Source organism: Pelobates fuscus, chromosome 2 (assembly GCF_036172605.1).
Source record: "Pelobates fuscus isolate aPelFus1 chromosome 2, aPelFus1.pri, whole genome shotgun sequence".
NCBI lineage: Eukaryota > Metazoa > Chordata > Amphibia > Anura > Pelobatidae > Pelobates > Pelobates fuscus.
In genome coordinates, this window is record NC_086318.1 from 83,748,128 (window position 1) to 83,770,544 (window position 22,417).

At 43.1% G+C, this 22,417-nt stretch overlaps 1 protein-coding gene across 1 annotated transcript in view; it reads right to left on the reverse strand.

The window, feature by feature from the left end:
• The window catches only part of ANKMY1 (ankyrin repeat and MYND domain containing 1), a 57,940-nt gene extending 36,174 nt beyond the window's left edge, over nt 1–21,766 (reverse strand). The window contains exons 1-2 of the mRNA XM_063442348.1: nt 21,601–21,766; nt 4,139–4,601 (exon numbers count right to left, since the gene is read on the reverse strand). Of these exons, the coding sequence (XP_063298418.1) occupies nt 4,139–4,561 (423 nt within the window). The 5' untranslated portion in view covers nt 4,562–4,601; nt 21,601–21,766. The remainder of the gene's footprint in view (nt 1–4,138; nt 4,602–21,600) is intronic.
• Nucleotides 21,767–22,417: the final 651 nt, after the last annotated feature.

Consider the following 22,417-nt stretch of genomic DNA (forward strand, 5'->3'; position numbering starts at 1 on the left):
ATTTTACAGAATTTTCTCTGATGTCACTCCTTGTGATTTACATCATGTGATGTCACGCATAACTAATTAATTATACAAATGATTAAGGCCGGTATTTTTTTTCCAAGAAAGGTGGCAACCTTAACTACTCTTCACATACTCTTGCTTAAAGGAGCACTATAGGGTCAGGAACACAATCATGTATTTCTGACCCTATTATGTTAAAACCACCACCCTGGCCCCTTCTTGCCTCCCTAAATATAGTAAAATATTACTTGTATTCAATTCTGCAGCTGCTGGCTCAGAAGTGGTGGTCTGAGCAAATTACAATACTACCCCATAGGATTGGCTGAGACTGTCAACTAGGCAGATGAGGGGCAGATCCAGCACAAGTCCAACATAGCCCTGGCCAATCAGCAGCTCCTCATGAAGATAAATTGAATCAATGCATCTCTATGAGGAAAGTTCAGTGTCTGCATGCAGATGGTGGAGACACTGAATGGCAGTGCTGCACACTAGGAAGTACTGCCCCAGGAAGCACCTATAGCAGCCATCTAAGGAGCAGCCAGTGGAGTTATTTTCACTGAAGACAGTGTTTATTGCAAAAAGCCTGAATGGAATGATTCTACTTACCAGAACAAATACAATAAGCTGTAGTTGTTCTGGTGACTATAGTGTCCCTTTAAGTTTGGAAGCTTAAGAGAGATGTATGGGAACAAAACTTGTGTGGACTGGCTGACATTAAAATTAGTTTAGGTAATGCAGACATTGGTCTCTCTAACACTGTGGCATGTCCCCTTTCTTCTACACTCACTACATACACCTTTTCTCTGTCTCAGACTATATACCAGGAACTTCTGCCTGCTAGTAAGAAGGTAAGGAGACAAGTGGACCAGCGAGTGCTAGGGGACAGTCCTTAGAAAGCATGGAGTGAGCGCATTACTAGACGCATTTATGTCAAGTTCAAGGTGCTGCCTGCATAGTATGTCCTTAGTTGGGCAGCCTGCAGGATTGGCAGGCAGCCTGACATGTATTCATGCCAGGCTGACCTTCCAATTCTTTGGACAAACATGCCCCCTTTTTGGGCATGTTCACCCCTTTTGGCAGGTCTTGTCACGTGATTTGCGCCAGTGGCACACCCTTTTACCCCGCCCATTGACTTCCTGCTTCACTGGACACTGCTGTTAGGGGTCATGGATTTACTTGAAAGATGAAAGCATAAATTAGAGAGAGATTAGCATAGAGTATGTGTTTTCTTATAGCTGCATCCTATGAGATTCCCTCGGGCACCATCTTCATCAGATTCATCACGCTTGGGAGGTATGATTGTTTTAGGGATTTGGGTCGATAAGAGTCAGTAATTAGGCCCATCATAATTGTCAGCTCCAGGCCCACTGTGCTCTTAATCCGGCCCTGGCAATACACCAGAGCTGGCTAAAGCTCTAGGACATGTGAGTAGACTGGAATTCTTTTACTCTTTTATATATATATTTTTTGTGGACTTATTACACTATTGGAGCTTTTCTTTTTCTTTTTTTATAAATCCTGAGTGTCCCTGATGACCAACAAGCCCAAGAAGGAAGATACCATTAGGAACCCCCATTTGTCTTCAAGACTTTACATTTTTTGGGGCTGCTGCTAATTCTCCTTTGAGTACTTGTTTTATTGTCAAAAGTGTTATTAAATAATTGTGTTTTTAAAATTATTTTATTCATTGCATTTTTACCTGTTTCTATTGTGTAATACCCTATCTGACTCATCTTTGGCGCATGCCTCCTTCCTTTTTTCTTTTTCTATTTTTTAATACATTATATAAACAATATATTAAAAATGCCAAATAAACATAACTTCTTTCCTGACATTTCAGACTTGGTGAAGGAATCTTGGCAGTTACAGAACCAGCAAAGTACATGAAATGTTTAGTGGAGGAATTGCAAGTGGGTGCTAACAGAAACTGGAAGATTGGTTCTCTTTGTAATTTCTCCAAAAAACAGAACAAAACAACAACAACAACATAAAGAATCAATTAAATAATGGAACATTGATCCAACTATTTCATTTATTTTTGTGTTTTTTTATTGAGTTAGTTAAGACTAATTGGGTCTGTACCATTAAGTGGATTGGTTAGTAGGCAGATTTTATCACATTATCGTATGGTTTTTTAATGTCTAGTTAGTAGCTTCATGACTGTACTCTAGATTAAAAATGTCACAGGACATACTGATACATATAATTATTTATTACAGTTCCATGACTTCAGATATATATTTCATTAACTACACAGATTTGGAATTTATATTACAAAATTTGTTTAGATTGAAGTCATGTGAACAACACATGATTTACAAACGTATTTTGATTTGACCTCCTGTTCACATAACCATGTAAAGTCCATTATAGCATAGGACATTAATATATCTATAATACAATATATGTTATTATTCATTTTAACGGGTGGCTTTAAAGTGGACATTAAAGGACCACTCTAGGCACCCAGACCACTTCAGCTTAATGAAGTGGTCTGGGTGCCAGGTCCTTCTAGGGTTAACCCATTTTTTCATAAACATAGCAGTTTCAGAGAAACTGCTATGTTTATGAATGGGTTAAGCCTTCCCCCTATGTCCTCTAGTGGCTGTCTCATTGACAGCCGCTAGAGGCGCTTGCGTGCTTCTCACTGTGATTTTCACAGTGAGAGCACGCCAGCGTCCATAGGAAAGCATTATGAATGCTTTCCTATGTGACCGGCTGAATGCGCGCGCAGCTCTTGCCGCGCGTGCGCATTCAGCCGACGGGGAGGAGAAGAGGCGGATCGGAGGAGGAGAGCAGGAGGAGAGCTCTCCGCCCAGCGCTGGAAAAAGGTAAGATTTAACCCCTTTCCCCTTTCTAGAGCCGGGCGGGAGGGGGTCCCTGAGGGTGGGGGCACCCTCAGGGCACTCTAGTGCCAGGAAAACGAGTATGTTTTCCTGGCACTAGAGTGGTCCTTTAACTTTTTCAAAACTCTTATCTTGTTCTATAAAATATTGACTTTATTTTTGTGATTATTCCTCACTATAATTATACACCCATGATAGATGCCGACAGTTTAATAAGGTTCAACAACAGATGAGTACACTTCCTAAAATTGATAGGTATGAAATTAGAAATGGAGAGACAGGTGGGAGTGGGGCATGCCATTGATTCATGCAGTCATAAAAAGTGCATGTCAATCCAATGTGCATTTGCAAAATTGGACAGGAAGCTAATCAGGAAATAGTTTTGCTAAGTGATTGTTTAATGATGCACTCAATCCTTATGTTAGGGAAAATAAAAATCTAACAGTGGGACTGGAGTCCAAAACTCCTACTATCGAAACAGATTTGAAGAGTTGGGAAGTAACCTTGAGCCCAGGATAGTAAATAATGTATAAGATATAGCACAAGCAGACAACCCTTTCCAATATAATACAGCTTTAATAACCTACTATTTCATCTACAAAAATATTGTACGTTTTGGGAAAAAAGGGACAGAAAATCCTAAATTTAAACAGGGAAAACGTTATTATGTAACAAATTTAAAAGTGACGGGTCCATTGTAATAACTCCATAGAAAACTGCTCATAACAAAGTTAAAAGCCAGGAAAAAGCCATTGTTTCTCAGTGAATGTACTTGGAAAGAAAGGGAACAACCAGATTACACACTGGCGATCTAATTGTGGAAAATGACAGTTAGTATTAATGTAATGCAGGGTTGTCCGCAATATAGACTAGTGGCATGTACAATGTACAGTAGCAATTTAATTAAGTCACTCCAGCATTCCTCCCAAGTATCCATATTTAGGAGGTACAGCACCTATTTTGGGCCCAAATGCATCTGTCCCTCTCTTCTATCCTAATGTCCCTCTTTTCTAGGAACTACATATTGTTGGTGTGTCAGAGTGATTAACACAGCGATTATATTTGCAGCAATGGGTCAACAATAAATGATTTAGAAAGCAATTTGTGCAAATAACATATTGTTCTAAATTACTTTTTTAGTTGCATAAATTCTTATTGGTAAGTCGTCTTAAATTTTTCAGAACAGCCGCACCCCAGGCCAAACCCCCCACTCACATTCATATAAGTAAAGTGGCTATTTTTGTCTATTAAAAAAGTAGGGATTTATGCTCCAGATTGCCACCTACCTCTCCGTTCACCCATTTGAACTCCCCATGGCCCAGTTTAAGATCCATGGAAATGTTTCCTTTGTAGCTTGATCCATCTGACCACTTTTGGAATTCTAACATTTCATTTTGTACTTCCTGTACATATAAATTGTCCAAGCTTCCCTCCCTGCTTGTGTCATCCTGGCCCCTCTCTGTACTTTGAGGGCTCCATGCACCAACTCTATACTTCTCATTATTTAGATCTTCCCAAGCATACTTTCTGCTATTATTCTCTAGGACTTCATGCTTCGTTACAATTTGCAATATATTCTCGCCAACATATTCACTCGGCTCATCCCGATTAGCTTTGTTGTAAAATGGGTAAGGTTCTTTGAGTTCTTCATCCAGGTGTCCTACAGCAATTGACTTATTCGGTGATGCTGCTCTATGATTTACTGACATGTTTACTCTGACATAATTAACTGTTCTCAAGGACCTTTATCTGCAAAGAAAGAAATATTATTTGAGGGTAGATAAGAGTGCTTATTTTTACTACACATTCAGCTGTAAATGATTCTCATATTGCCCATTTACCAACATTTCTGCTAATTAGTGGTTTGAAGAAGAATTAAGAGATTAATAAGAGACAAAACCTGAGGGGAGGGAGAGAAAGGTATTAACTTGATTACTAAATCAAACTTTTATCTGAGAAAAAAAACTAAACCAAACGACTTCGTCCCTGGAATTTTTTATTTTATTTTCTATACTTTTTATTTGTATTTTTTATTTTGACCATTAATTTGCATCCTTTCTGGGAGCCTATCCCTACTTTAAGGACATCTTGTGGAAAGTAATGCTCAGAGGGGTTTCCCATCTCTGACCAGTGAGTTCCAGCTTACCAAACACTGGGGTTCAGAGCCTGGCACACATTAACCCCTTAAGGACACATGACATGTGTGACATGTCATGATTCCCTTTTATTCCAGAAGTTTGGTCTTGGTTAAAGGATGCTATATATTACATCAAAAAGGAGTGTTACAAATAGATGTACAAGATTTAAAGGAACACTATAGTGTTAGGAATACAAATGTGTATTCCTAACACGCTAGTGCCCTAGTCACTTTTTGGATGATTGGGCCCGCCCCCGTGAGGGTTAGAAGTTAACTTACCTTTTTTTCTCTTTCCGCACTGCTCTCCGCCTCTGGTCCCACCTCAAGCTTGATAACCCCAGCCAATCCAATGCTTTCCCATAGAAATCCGATGGTTTTCTCAGATCATCTGACTGATATAGCAGAGTTTTACTCCGTTATTTCACTGAAGTGCCTCTAGTTCATGCAAAACAAAAATGTTTTCACTTGCAGAGTTAAAACACGGGGCACATGGCACACAGACCACATCATTGAGATGAAGTGGGCTGGGGGCCTACAGTGTTTCTTTAACCCCTTAACGACACATGATATGTGTGACATGTCATGATTCCCTTTTATTCCAGAAGTTTGGTCCTTAAGGGGTTAAACCTGGCTGTACATGAACACTGATAACAAAGAGGAAGCATTCAAGCACAAAATAATAAAACATAAAGTTTTAATAACAATGAAATGTTTCCAAGTATAAACACTTCCTCTTTACTATCAGAGATATAAACTTGGTTTTACTATTGTTCTGATTAAATAAAATCTTATGAAGAATATGCTGCCACTTGAGTGCACGTGTCTTTACTCAGATAAAATGTCTAAATGTTTTCACTTAGAAGCATTGAATCAGATGGGATAAACAGTAGTTTCAATGCTGACAAAGAACCACAAGCGTTGCAGAGTTGCAGTTTTCCAAGAGTTGAAGATCTAAGCTAATTGACTTAAGCCACACTGTTATTGTCAGGTCGAACCAGTGGCCCAACACGCAGAATTAAGTAAAACACGTAACAAAGACAAACCGTAACATATTACCGGGCCTTAGAATGGCCGGATTTAAAGGACCACTCTAGTGCCAGGAAAGCATACTCGTTTTCCTGGCACTAGAGTGCCCTGAGGGTGCCCCCACCCTCAGGGACCCACTCCCGCCCGGCTCTGGAAAGGGGAAAGGGCTAAAAACTTACCTTTTTCCAGCGCTGGGCGGGGAGCTCTCCTCCTCCTCTCCGCCTCCGTTCCTCCCCGTCGGCTGAATGCGCACGCGCGTCAAGAGCTGCGCGCGCATTCAGCCGGTCACATAGGAAAGCATTCCTATGGACGCTTGCGTGCTCTCACAGTGAGAATCATGCAAGCGCCTCTAGCGGCTGTCAGTGAGACAGCCACTAGAGAATTAGGGGGAAGGCTTAACTAATTGATAAACATAGCAGTTTCTCTGAAACTGCTATGTTTATAAAACAATTAGTTAACCCTAGCTGGACCTGGCACCCAGACCACTTCATTAGGCTGAAGTGGTCTGGGTGCCTAGAGTGGTCCTTTAACGTAATAGAATAAACAGTCACGAGCCAAGGACAGAATTACAGAAAGGAACAAATACAATAAGAACAAAGCTAGAGGGTCAGGGACACCAGAAATACGGGAAGTCAAACCAAGCCAAGATCAATAACCAATAAACAGTATCAGGAACGTGCTCTCGGATAACCAACAGGATGGAAACCACGACAGGGCACTGAACCATTGCAGGTTTGGGTTTAAATAACCCAGTAAACCCTGCTATTGGGTATTTCACGTTCACGTCACTAGTGACGTCATTGTGGGCGGCGTTATTATATAGCACCGCCTTGCAGCGTCCAGCATCCTTCCTAACGCTGGAACTGGCCCCTGTATTAAGATCTGCGCGGAGGGAGAGGCTCTGGATGTAAGGTGAGTAACCTCTCCCTCCTTTAGTGTGACCGCACCGATTAGATGCGGTAACATCATGGTCCTGATCGGGCAGTGTGACCACACCACTGAGGTGCCGATTAGGCACCGTGACAGTTATCTTGTAAATACTACTACTACTTGTAAACATTATATATAACAGATGGTGATTGTTTAGTCTTATCATTGGCTTTTGTCTAAAAGCTATGTTTACAGTAGCACGGCTTTGCTCAGGAGCCCCTGTAATGATTTATTTAAGAATACATTGAGATTTCTCTAATTTTCAAGTGTGCCTTGGGGAATGTGGGCAGAAGAAAATATACCTCATATCAGGTCTCCGGTGCATTGCTGAAGGGGGCCTGGGTGGCTACAGTCCTGAATGTGGGATCTGGTAGCCCCAAATGTTTTGCCTGTCTGCTGGCCTCCATAACAATCTTTAGATAGGAGTCAGCTGAGAGTGGATAGTGATAAAGGGAAAATAACACTATCATCGTCCCCGTGCATTTCTATTACTGGGTTGCTTCCACTCCCAGCTGACAGTAGCTGAGGAGACTGAGCACAGGGAGTAAGGACTAGCCATACAGAAGGGCCTGCTCTCCCTACATGAGGCTTGCACCCAGGTATGGAGAATAATAAATAAAGGCGGGGCCGTTAGTGTAATAATAAAGGTACAAGGGTTGCAAGGAAAAGAAAACTGAAAGAAAACAAACATGACAGTGCCGTTTTAATAATCTATAGCTCTCCTAATCTTTACTGTGATTAATTTTTAAACCAAATACTTCACATTTACAATGCTATCTTTTGTTTGTGCTATCCATATTGCTTGCAAATATAGAATTAAAAAAGCTATTCCATTATCACCATAATAGTAAAGGCAACAAATACAGAGTAATAGTACAGACAGGCCCGGACTGGCCATCGGGCAAACTGGGTGGGCCGTGATGTCCAGGGGCTGAGGCCAACAGGGGAGATCAAGGGATGTTCCAGGGCTGGTGCTTCCTGACCTCCGGCATATAGAGGGAGCTCTAGATCTCTCTCACAGCCTGCACACTGGGAATATGATTCCTTCCCGACTCCTCCTCCTCCTACCAAGGCTCAAGGTAAGGAAGGGGAATGGGGGTGTAAACCCAGCAGTCCCCTCTCAATAGCTCCTACCCCCTCTCACACAGAAGCCCCTCACTCCTAGCAGCCTGACTCTCCCCCCTAACCCACAGCTGCTCCTGCCCCCTCACCCAGCAGCTCATGTTCCCCTCTCACACCCAGCAGCCCCATGCTGATACCGGAGAAACTGACGGAAGCCAAGCACAGAGAGATGGACACAGGTTTCTTCAGGAAGGAAGAGATTCTTTATTGGATCACCGATCGGGACTCAGAGGGACTAGCGTCACCAAAATACAGCAAAGTCTGAGTACTGAATACATAGAGTACATTCCTTATATAGCACTGTAGCTCCTCCCACAATTAACTACACCCACACATACCCTTAACCTATTTAATAAATAGAGTCTAAACTCATCCATCCGGTCTAACCACGTGGCTCATCTGATACAAAGGAGAGGGACGCGTAATTCCAGTTCTTACATTCCTGCACCTGGTCAGTACAGTGATAACAGTATCTTAGCTACGTGTAATTAACTAACTGATACTACAAACACATATACATACATATGCCTTGTGGCAATCTTAGCCTGCTAAACTTGTATTTTACTGGAATTACATCACATTCCCCCCTTTGATGCCTCTGATATTTCACAATTACTTGAGGCATCACTTAACCTTGGTTTGCATATACCTCAGGTTACCATGAACCAGACCAGACTTATCTTATGATGTGAATCTTTTAACACTCATCTTCCTGCATTGGTTCTCCTTGATCTAGAGCCTTATACTTATATATCGCCATTATCTGTGCAGCAGCCTTCCTCTCTGCTATACTTCCTATCAGGCTTTGCACAGACCTAACTACTAAGGGTATAAGACACGGTAGGAGTAGACACAACAGTAAAATCAGTAGGACTCCACCTACCACTGCCTTAAGCCCTCCAAACCACTCATACCAGCTACCAAACCAACTACTTGGATTGTACCCTTTCCATACCTGAGTAGGCACATGCACTAGTTTAACCATATGGCTAGTAAGCTCAGCTATTGCTTGCCCTTCGTCATCTATTTGAAGACAGCAATTGCTCAGGTTAAACTTCCCACATACACCTCCCTCTACTGCCAAAAGGTAATCCAAGGCTAATCTATTTTGGTACACTGCTGTCCTCATCCTGGTATTATGCTTCGCTAGAAGATTGAGTGCTTGTGAGGTCTCATTAGTAATAATCTCAACCACCGCCTGTAATCTTATAATACGGTTGAGCATATAAATTGGGGTTCTATAACCAAAGGTACCATCTTCTGCCCACGTGGCTGGCCCATAATAATCTATGATACGCTGGGGAGGCCATTCATTATCTTCCCAGGTGCCTATCTCTAAGGGTCCCCTTTTCTTCCTATGATTCACATCATACACTTTAACACCTAAAGTCTCACCTGTTTCAATCGGTAACAAGAAGAAGGATGGTTTGAGCATACCCAACACACATGCCCCTTCCCAGTCCTGTGGCAACTCCGAATAGGCTTTCTTACCACAGATCCAGTACAAATTTGCTGGGGCTCTCCAGGTAGATGTGATGGATAAATCAAACCACACATCCTTTAAACTGGCATATCTAGCAAACGGGTTAGATGGTTCTGAGACATTTGAAGCCGACCACCAAGTTGTATTTTTAGTATTATCATCATAAGCTTTTTGCCCTAGACAAGTTAATTCTCCTACAGAAGTATTATACATTATTCCTTTCCTTGCTATGCAAACATAACCTATGATGGAGGTCTTTAATCTCCACTCAGATTTACCTCTAACACTCAAATGATAATCGGCTTGTGTAGATATTAGTTGGTCAACTGCCTCAGAACCGGACATTACCTCCTTTGCTTCCCAAGGCCATTGGTCTCCCATGTTAGTACCTCCACACACATAGCAGTTGGTAACATTAAGACTACCGGCAATACTTTCAGCTAGGTCAATGAACAGGTTTTTAGCGTTATGGGGGATCTTATTATCTATACTCATCTCTTCATAAAAGGAATGGTATACTTGATGAGTCTGGGAGGATACCGTATCAGTCTCTATTCCTATAAACAATAATGTCCCAGGATCTAAACCCGTCCCGTATATCTGAAACCCAAATAAATTTCCATACTTATCTAGGAACTTGTCGGGGTTATTAATAAGTATATGGACTGGGTTGCATTCCATAGACTTACAATAAGGGCTAGTCGGCAACTTAGTCACTATCATGTCTTTATCTACTGTCTGTCCCCAAGTCGCCCACCCCACACAAGACCAATATGGACAAAAGTTATAGTCTTTATTTGGGCATCTAGGACTCACATATTTATTTTTACTACTGGGACAAATATATTTATCATTAGACCCATACGTCCTCTCCCATCTAAGATCCCCACATACATTCCACGGTTTTCTACCACTTGATATCGCCTTACATGCATCAAATAGCAGAACACCCGAAGAATGTACGGATTCTAACACCGTCTTATTAATTAGGGTCCCCTGAGGATCTCCATTCCTGAGAGTCAACCAAATTGTACGAGGTTGATACTCTGGACTGAAGCACTTAGGTTCTCCTACTCCTAAATGGCACACACTATAGTCTATATTTAGGTATCTACATCTTGATACCTCTCCTTTACATTCGTATTGTGAATGCCAAATTAGGGTTTGGGAAATATGGTTACCTGTTCTCGTAGTCTTAATGCATACCTCACAGCTAGGAGTGTCGGTACCTCTACCTTCCTGAATATAAAAACACATATAAATAAACACAATCAAAAGCACATCTTTCGCCGTCATCCTCAGTCTTCGTCCGTGCGATGGAACCTCAGCTTCCAGGATGTGAGGGCTGCAGGGAATGGAGTTCTGCTCGTCTTCACAGGTGTCCCTTCGAGACTTTCCTGGCTTATACACTATGTGTTGGTAAGCGGACAGGCTTTATTATGGCCTTCTCACTCACACCTGTAACAATAAAATTTGTAATCCACAATAATTCCTCGTTACTCCGACTGAGTAGTGCGTTTCAACCGGATCTTGCAGGGATTCTCTGGATCTGCTGTAATTTGCCAAGAATCGACTGCTGCTGGTTTAACCCTGGAGTGATGTATCCACGGAGTTACTTCGGCTACTTTTATCGCTGTAGGGGTAGACAAAAGAACAACATAAGGACCTCTCCACTTGGGCCCTAACGGTACATTATTCCACTCTTTAATCCACACTTGGTCTCCTGGATGATAACTATGAACAGGGGGATAAATATTCACAGGTAATCTATCTTGTACCCATTTCTGTACCTCCTCCATAGTCTTACCCAACTCTACAACCTGCTGCCGGGTAATTCCTTCTCCCAACTGACTCAAGTCCCCCCTTAAGTTACCAAGTACGGGAGGTGGTCGCCCATACATGATTTCAAAAGGAGAGAGGCCCATCCTTCTGGTAGGGGTACTGCGGATTCGCAATAAAGCTATGGGTAAGAGAACGTTCCACTTAAGTTGGGTTTCCTGACACATTTTAGCCAACTGGTTCTTTATAGTTCTATTCATTCTCTCTACCTTACCAGAACTCTGGGGTCTATATGCAGTATGAAGCCTCCACTTTATACCAAGCATATGAGTCAGTTGTTGTAGGCACTGATGAACAAAAGCTGGACCATTGTCCGATCCTATAGAACAGGGTAGTCCATATCGGGGTATTATTTCTCGTAGCAGGAATCTTACAACTTCTCCTGCTTTCTCTGTACGAGTAGGACATGCTTCTACCCAGCCTGAATAGGTGCACACAATTACCAACAGGTAACGATGTCCACCCGATTTAGGCATTACTGTAAAGTCTATTTGTAGATCGGACATGGGGAGTCCCCCCATAAACTGGACTCCTGGTGGCTTTACTGGTCCTTGTCTTGCATTATTCTTAGCACACGTTACACATCTGCGTACAATGGCCTGAGTCAAGTTGGACAATCTTGGTATGTAGAAATGTTTCCTGAGAGATTCTTCAGTACTGTCTCTCCCAGAATGTGTCCCGTTGTGATAATTTTGGACAATTTCTACCGCTAGTGATGCTGGTATGACTATTCTTCCATCTTCTAGCTGATACCACTTGTTCTCCAAATACTTTCCCGGTTCAGTCTTTAACCACTCCTCTTCTTGAGCTGTATAAACTGGAGTCCATTGGGACAGTGGAGTTGGTATAAGAGCAGCTATATGCCCCACATACTCCTGTCTTCCTGATTCAGCAGCACGCTTAGCTGCACTATCTGCCATCCGATTTCCCTTGGTTACATCACCATCTCCTCTCAGATGCGCTCGACAATGTATGATACCGACTTCTTTCGGCTCCCACACTGCTTCCAATAGTTGTAGGATTTCAGCTGCGTACTTGATTTCTTTGCCTTCTGAATTCAGTAGTCCTCTTTCTTTATACAAAGCTCCGTGGGCATGAGTGGTTAAAAACGCATACTTAGAGTCCGTATAGATATTTACTCTTAAACCTTCAGCCAATTGTAACGCTCGTGTTAGTGCTATTAATTCTGCCTTTTGTGCTGATGTTCCTTTCGCCAGTGGCCGAGCTTCTATCACCTTGTCTATTGTTGTCACTGCATATCCTGCATAGCGGATCCCTTCTTTCACATAACTACTGCCGTCGGTGTAATATTGAACATCGGGGTTCTGGATGGGAAAATCACGAAGATCTGGTCTACTTGAAAATACTTCATCCATTACTTCCAAACAATCATGTTGACTTTCAGTAGGTTGCGGCAAAAGGGTAGCTGGATTTAAGGTGTTTACAGTCTCTAAATGCACTCTTGGGTTTTCACACAACATTGCTTGATACTTGGTCATACGGCTGTTACTAAACCAATGATTTCCTTTGTAATCCAACAACGTCTGTACTGCATGTGGGACTCGTACATAAAGTTCTTGACCCAGAGTGAGTTTATCGGCTTCAGCTACTAGCAGGGCGGCTGCAGCTACGGCTCTTAGACAAGGTGGAAGTCCGCTGGCCACTGCATCCAGTTGCTTAGACATGTAGGCAACAGGTCTTTGCCATGATCCCAAGTACTGTGTCAATACTCCCACAGCCATTCTTCTTTGCTCGTGTACATATAAGTAGAATGGTCGTGTGTGATCAGGTAGACCTAATGCTGGGGCACTCATCAAAGCCTTCTTCACATCTTCAAATGCCGTTTGCTGTTCTTGGGTCCATAAGAAGGGGTCGTGCTCTGTACCTTTGATGGCTGCGTACAGAGGTTTTGCCAGTATCGCATAGCTGGGAATCCATATCCTACAGAAGCCTGCTGCCCCCAAGAATTCTCGCACTTGTCTTCTATTCTTGGGTATTGGTATTTGGCAGACAGCTTCTTTTCTCTCTGGCCCCATAATCCTTTGACCTTCAGAGATATGGAATCCCAGATACTTGACAGTTGGCAAACACAACTGAGCCTTCTTCCTGGACACCTTGTATCCTGCCTTCCAGAGAATATGTAGTAGATCGTGCGTTGCTTGCTGACATTTTTCTTTTGTAACTGCTGCTATCAACAAGTCATCTACATATTGTAACAATACACATTCTCCTGGGATAGACTCGAAATCCAGTAGATCTTGACTTAGAGCTGAACCAAATAGGGTAGGTGAATTTTTAAACCCTTGGGGCAGTCTTGTCCAAGTCATTTGGCGTTTTGAGCCCGTTACAGCGTTCTCCCATTGGAAAGCGAAAATACATTGGCTTTCTGCGGCAATTCGGAGGCAAAAGAAGGCATCTTTGAGATCTAAGACTGTGAAGTAAGTAGCCCCGCCCGGAATTAAAGCAAGCAGGTTATATGGATTGGGTACAACTGGATGTATGCTAACAACCGCATCATTGACTGCTCTTAAGTCCTGTACAGGTCGATACTCATCTGTACCGGGCTTTTGAACAGGCAGCAATGGGGTGTTCCAGGGGGAAGTACAGAATTTTAGGATACCATACCGTATGAACTTATCCAGATAGGATTGGATGTTCTTCTTAGCCTTCTGCGGAATGTGATATTGTCTTAGGCTCACTGGATAAACCCCATGTTTCAGTTCAATTTTTATTGGTGGAATATTGCGGGCCAGTCCTGGTGGGTTGTTCTCTGCCCAAACTCCTGGTATGTTAAACAATGTCTCATCACTCCTAGGGTTTTGGCTAGTCAACACTGTATAAAGTCGCCACTCTTCTTCCTTTGGTACGGATAAAGTCATAATACCTGAAGGTCCATTAAACTTTAAGGATGTTGTTCCATTTGGTAGGAACGTAATCTGCGCTTGTAATTTTGATAGCATATCACGTCCCAGCAATTGGACTGGACATTCAGGCATATAAAGGAATTGGTGTTTTACTACGTGGCCTCCCAATGTACAGAGTCGACTTTTAAGAACCGGTTTTTCAGCACTTCTTCCAGTTGCTCCTATCACAGTAATAGTCCTTCCAGATGGAGGAGCAACTAGATTAGTCACCACTGAATGTTCAGCACCAGTGTCGATCATGAACGCACTCCTTTTCCCCCCTATTGATACATCGACCATAGGCTCCGCTCGACCAAGGGGGATGGAGCCCGGTCGGTATCAATAGTCCTCCATGACAGTGTCAGCCAATCCTACAAAGTCCCTACCTTCTCTATCGCGGGACCTTTGCGCTGCTGGAATATACCTGTCTTCCCTAACACTTCCTCTGTTCCCATTACTCCCTCTATAACCATTACTCCCTCCGGGGCCTCCTCTACCTCTCGCTCTACCTCTAAAGTTTCCGTAGCCTGCCCTGGGTTGGTCTCTCTCGTACTGCTCTCTTTGCGGACATTCGTTCCTCCAATGCCCTTCTTCCTTGCAATACGCGCATTGATCCCTACTCAAAGGCTCCCTACTCCATCTATTATTGCCTCTATCTGGGCCCCGTTTATCTACGCCTGCGATCGCTACCGCTAGCATATCAGCCTTTTTACGCATCTTGCGCTCTTCCTCTTTCTTACTTTCTGTATCCCTGTTCATATAGACCTTATTTGCTACCTCCATTAGTTGGGTGATGGACATACCTGCAAACCCTTCTAACTTTTGTAGCTTGCGCTTAATATCTCCGTATGCTTGGCTGACAAAGGCGGAGTTAACCATTCGGGAATTGTCTGCGTCTTCCGGATTAAAGGGGGTATACAAGCGGTATGCCTCCAATAATCGGTCATAAAAGACACTGGGCGCTTCATCGCTTTTCTGGATCACCTCAACTGTCTTCGACATGTTAATGGCTTTCTTTCCTCCGGCTTTCATGCCAGCAATTATAGCGTCTCTATAGGCTCTGAGTTGAACCATATCAGCACCATTTACGTTCCAATCGGGATCGGTGTTGGGATAGTGTGTCGCGGCCCATGCTGCTGGATTGGCTTGGTTCAAAGCACGGGCTCTATCCTCTAATGCTTTAATGGCTGCTTGATTTATTCTTGTCCTTTCCTCATTGTTAAATAAAGTCATTAGTAACTGCTGGCAATCAGCCCATGTCGGATTATGCGTCTGTACTATTGAGGTGAACAGATCAGTCATAGCTTGTGGTTTCTCAGTATACGAGGAATTATGGGTCTTCCAGTTTAAAAGATCGGTTGTGGTAAATGGGACATATACGAAGACTGGGTCAGCGTGTGCCATTTGACCTGCGGCATCGATATAAGCTGACCCGGGATTCAGACGAAGAGGCATCTGATAGTGCTTTAATTGTTGGGCACCAGTCAACTGTCGGGTTTGGATGGGGCTACGTAGAGAGGCGTCAGTCATGGGTTCCGGTCGGGGAGAGATAGGGTATGGGGATGTGGGAGGTCGGTTTTGGGAAAAGGTCGTAAATAAAACACTTCGAGCCGAGCTAGATGAAGCTTGACCGGAAGTCTGAAGTGGCGCCAAATCAGGATATTCGTTTCTAATGGGGGTGGATTCTGGTTCCGGAAGGGGAGATTTAGTACGAGGGGGGGTGGATCCTGTACTGGAGGAGGAAGCGGAAGTGGATGAGGGTAATGAGGGGAGGGGTGCAGGACTTCCTGCGTTTGCGTCACTTCTTCTTAACGGAAAGTAAGGGGGCGGCAAAGGGATCTCGGACTCAGGGGGCGTGTCCAAAATGGGCCTAACACCAGTCCTAGTGGACGAGCAAGTCCTAGCTACCATGAGGCGACACTGCTCCTCGTGGCATGTCTGGAGCCATTTTGGCGAGTCATTTACGGCCTGTCTCCAACAGTCAATATAAGGAAACTGGCCGTAAAGTTCAGGCCTACCCGATACAGCCACGTGTAAGCGCTGTACCAGAGTTGGATCCAAACTGCCACGTGGCGGCCATGCCGCAACCAAAGTAGGCCACTCCCTAGTACACAAAGTGACCAAACGTACAGGAGACATCTTTACCCCAAAATCACAAACTTTGAATCCCTTTTTAAAATTCTTAACCATACATCCTAAGGGATCCGGAATCGTTGACTGCGACGCACCCATACTTAACAATGGAACGTCGTCGACAACGAATACTATACACGCGTACTATTCAACAGTCACACCCGTTTCCTCTGGCAACAGCACCACGTGGTACGGTTACCAAGTGAAACGTACACAATAACAATAAACACTCAGGGAATTCCCGTACACACACAGCTGTTACACCAGTCACTATATAATCAATATTATGCCCTTTGGCGTAACTATACAGTCACCCACGCTATAATTCTCTATATACGAATTACCCGTCTATAACACACCCCAGTAACATCGTCTTTTACAAATAGCGGTTACAGTACGGTTAGCATAGGTCAAAGCACAAGTTAAGGTCACAATACAATTATTAGTGGTTATGGTGTTAAACATGCAATGGACGACAATGATTAGTACTTATTATATAATGTCAGTAAATATACAGGGTTATGGTACCGTGCACTATAATACAGCAACACACTATTAACACTCTCGCTAGACGGCTGAGCTCGCGCTATCTAACAAGATATACACTTTACTAAAACAATCGTTAACACATTTACAATTCCCAACTAAACTATTGGCCAGTACCTTGAATGGACTACCTAAAACTATATACACCCGTTTTGGTTAGCCACACTGCCCAATCACCACATATATAGCGAGCTAGAGAACCGAATTTACACAGGCGCCTCTTAGTCGCACTATCAAAAGTCTAGTGGGTTCCAAATTTACACGCCTTCCCACTTAGCCCAGATAGGATGAGAACTAGCGAACCGAATTTACACAGGCGCCGCTTAGTCTCCCGGTCCCTCCGACCTAGCGAACGTAATATACACCCTAGAACGCTAGTCTAGACAAGACACCGGTGTCCGGCTAGGGCTATTTACACCAGGACCCCGCCTGACTAACCAAATCAAACGGTCTGACTAAAGAGCGTTCGATCGAGCGGTGCGCCTTCGCTCCTTCCCTCCGACAGAGGGGGCAGATACACTGATTCAAAACCCCTTTGGGCCTACCGCACAATCGGTATACCCCTAGTGGGTCCTGCCGTCTAAAACAGCAGTTGTCTTACCTCCTCGTTCCTGAACCTGAGTTCACACTCATCGACGGGGACACCCCAGCACTTCTCACGTAGAGGCCGATGATCTCCTGGACAACAGACCAGTGGCGCCGAGACGAAGGGAGGTCCACGCAGAAGTTCAGGGGTGCAGCCGTAGAGAACGTGGGCAAAGATAGACCGTCTCACGCCTCTGCCTCTCAGCTACCGTTGAACGATGAGTTTCCCGGCCAATGCACCAAATGATACCGGAGAAACTGACGGAAGCCAAGCACAGAGAGATGGACACAGGTTTCTTCAGGAAGGAAGAGATTCTTTATTGGATCACCGATCGGGACTCAGAGGGACTAGCGTCACCAAAATACAGCAAAGTCTGAGTACTGAATACATAGAGTACATTCCTTATATAGCACTGTAGCTCCTCCCACAATTAACTACACCCACACATACCCTTAACCTATTTAATAAATAGAGTCTAAACTCATCCATCCGGTCTAACCACGTGGCTCATCTGATACAAAGGAGAGGGACGCGTAATTCCAGTTCTTACATTCCTGCACCTGGTCAGTACAGTGATAACAGTATCTTAGCTACGTGTAATTAACTAACTGATACTACAAACACATATACATACATATGCCTTGTGGCAATCTTAGCCTGCTAAACTTGTATTTTACTGGAATTACATCACAATGCCCCCTATCACATCCTGCAGCCCATGTCCCCCCTCTTATGCCCTGTAGCTCCATGTCCCCTTCTCACACTCTGCAGTCCAATGTCTCCCTTCCACACTCTAGATCTCCTATTCCCCTCTCACACAACATCCCCTGTCCTCTCCCCACACACACACCCCTATGCCCCCAACTCTACACATTGGCTGTGTTGGGGGCATTAAACAGATATATCCACTTTGGAGAGGCATGCATGTCACTGGTGATGACACAACACGCACTCTCTCAAGCCGCTCCCATCCTTGGGCTGCTCTGCCTTTATATGCCCTGGCTGAATTTTTGTCCCAGTCCGGCCCTGAGTACAGAAGTAGGTTTGCAGTGGCAAATAACCTTTAAACCTGGCTAACAGCATGTGACTTGAAATTGTGAGCCCTGCCTTAAAGGGAAACGATACGTTTTTCTGGCACTGGAGGGTCCCTCTCCCTCCCACCCACCAATCCCCGGTTACTGAAGGGGTGAAAACCCCTTCAGTCACTTACCTGGGACAGCGGCGATGTCCCTCGCCGCTGTCTCCGCCTCCGCGACGCTCCTCCTAGTGATTACGTCGGCCGGTGGGCGAGACTAATCTCGCTCACCGGCCGAGGAGACCTAATGCGCATGCGCGGAAATGCCGCGCATGCGCATTACGTCTCCCCATAGGAAAGCATTGAAAAATCATTCCAATGCTTTCCAATGGGGTTTTGAGCGACGCTGGAGGTCCTCACACAGCGTGAGGACGTCCAGCGACGCTCTAGCACAGGAAACCTGTGCTAGAACCCAGGAAGTGACCTCTAGTGGCTGTCTAATAGACAGCCACTAGAGGTGGAGTTAACCCTGCAATGTAACAGTTGCAGGGTTAAGGGTAGTGGGAGTTGGCACCCAGACCACTCCAATGAGCAGAAGTGGTCTGGGTGCCTGGAGTGTCCCTTTAAGTAATATATTAACAATATTTATTCAGTGAAAGCGGAGCTGTCATAAGTGACATTTAGCCGATAGCTAACTAAAACCTGGCTATTGGTTAACGGTTACGCAATTTATTTAAAATTCACAGTCCAATATAAGTGCCATCTATAGATTGTGCTAGCAGATTTGCAAGGCATGTAAATTAAATAAAAGCCTGCACTGGGTGGCACATGTACGGCACTACTGAAGGAATGTCAGAATAGGGACACAAGCATACAGCATTGCTCTGTAGATGTCTGAGCACTGACAAGCCATCCATCTCAAGGCTTCATAGGGCAAAAATGTTGTGCATCCAGGTGACAGATTAAAGGTTTGCTGGAGAAACTAACTTTGTTACACACTACTCTGTTAGCTTGCTGAAATGCTTTATGTCTGAAGAGTGTGTTCTGTTTTTTTTCATTTTACAAAAGTTGCAGATTTCAATAGCAATTGGCATTTTTATATATTAACCTGGTTATACCCCCGTGGCTGTCAATCAGACAGACATTCCTGTTACGTCCTGGTAGCTCAGTGAAGCTAAACTCAAGAGGCAGCCATTGCCCAGAGCACCTGCCTTGCAAAGACTTCTCATTGAGCTGCATTGGGAAATCTGTGATTGGACAGCCACAGAAAGTCTGGGGGGGTCGGGAGAAGGGGAGGGCTTGCAAAGGCGTCAGAAAAGAGATCTGCAGCTTTTGCAAGCTGTTTAGATATACCCCCAAGGAATAAAATGCATAATTAAATACATGCATGTTTTCATTGGGGGTATATCTATTAAACAGTGAATTTTATGTATTTATTATTGTAGCCAATGAAGTGGCGTGTCCCTTTAAGTTCATCTTATGTGATGAGTGGAACTGCTCCTGGGGAATAAAATATCCGTGTGGGTGTTTATCGGATAAGAGCAGACCCTTTACCACAGCAAGATTCTCCTGATCAGCACATCTCTTCTTGCTGAGGTAGGAGTCTGCCTACAGCTGCCGAGTGGCCCCCTGAACTGAAACGTAAATGATAATTATCTTTTTTTTATTCATTTATTTATGTATTTAATCATTTACATTATTTTAAATGCATTTCAATATAATGTATTATGAATAGGGGGTCATTTTGAACATATTGTTTCCTTTTAAACAAGTACATTGCAAAAATGCGAAATTTACAATAAATTTATGCACTTGGTATCACAAGCATGCCAGATGTACAAGGCAAATTTAACCCCTTAAGGACCAAACTTCTGGAATAAAAGGGAATCATGACATGTCACACATGTCATGTGTCCTTAAGGGGTTAAAAAAAAAATTGTTAAGTCAACTGTAGAGTATACATGTAGTACAATCTAAAAACAAAATAAAAAATATATAAAAATAACAGTTTTAAAGCAAAAAAAAATAACTTTGGTGTGACACATTCACTTTTAGAGTTGTCAGATCCACCATGTTTTTCTGGACATTTATCACTTATTGATAGGCAGCACAGTAAAATTCCTGTCCTGCAGTATTTAGAATTGAAACACTGCTGGTTGAAAACCAAGTAATTCATTATTGAGGAATCATGCAGCATATGAATTCTACATACTGCTGCCTATCAACATGAAGAACTAATATTTATCCAAGGAAACCTGGTGTGTCTAGCAACCCTTCTTCTCTCCAGAGGTGACAGTTTCTTGTTCCCTCACTCCAGAAGCACGTGCTGAAGTGAATAATTCAGAAGAAGTTATGTAAAATCCTATTAACCGCCTACATACATACAGGGTGACTTTGCCACGCCATGATAAATTGGGCGCCCTCGAGCATCTACAGATGGTATTCCATACAAGCACATGTATGCACGGGCATTTCTACAGTAGCGCCATACATGCACCTGTATAATATATAATGTTACCAGAATTAATTTAATTTACATATCGTGCCTGGCATGGCATGATAATCAAAATATATATCTTTTTTTTTTTTAGTAATATACAGCACACACCATGCTGTTGAAAATGTGTCAGCTTGTGCATATATCTATGTAGTGGTCGCTCCACTTTAACTAGAATGCAATATATATATATATATATATATATATATTAGAATAGCAGCTCTATTAATTAACAAATTATTAAATAGTCAGATAAACAATGCAGACATCATATTAAATAGATCTATTATAGAGGTAATAAATAATCAAAGCATGGGTTAATGAGACACATGACACAAAGCAACAATCAGACACACAACAACAACATATTAATTACCCACCATACATCTTTATCTGGTTTATATTATTATTATATATGTATCAGTGCCATGCTGGGAGATGGCTATATATTATAATGTTTCCTAGCTAGGCGGCATGCAGTCCATTCAGGATGCTGACATTGAGTTTTTGCAGTTTGGATAAGTCTGTTACCTGTTTAATTAGTTATTGTTGGTGGCCACTCTCTTTCTATGAAATTCCCCCCATCGCGGCTCTGCGGCTTGGTTTGTTCCACTGGTTTCCATGGATACGGCTGCACAGCAGCGGCTCTTGCGACAGACGTGTGACAGAAGGTGTCGCCGTCGCCATGGAAACGGTCGCCGTTCGTTGACGTCAGTAACTCCTCCTCGGAAATCTCGTGCCGCTCTATTGTTATTCGGTGTTCTATCAAATTTCCCTATAATGACCCTGCGAGCGGTGCACTGACGTCACTAATAGACTCGCTGTGGTTCTTTCATGCTGCAGATAGTTCTGTTCGATACGTGTGTTAGCTGCTCAGTGTAATATGTAGAATACACACACAGATACATACATACACAGATAACACACACATACTAACACAGATACATAAATACACAGATCTATACATACACAGATAAATACGCAGATACATACACACACAGATAACACACACACAAATACATACATACACAGATAACACACAGATAGATACATAACACACACACACAAATACATACACACACAGATAACACACACACATACTAACAGATACATAAATACACAGATCTATACATACACAGATACACAAATACACAGATCTATACTTACACAGATAAATACGCAGATACATACACAGATAACACACAGATACATAACACACACACACACACAAATACATACACACACAGATAACACACACACAAATACATACATACACATACACAGATAACACACACAGATACATAACACACACAGATCTATACATACACAGATAAATACGCAGATACAT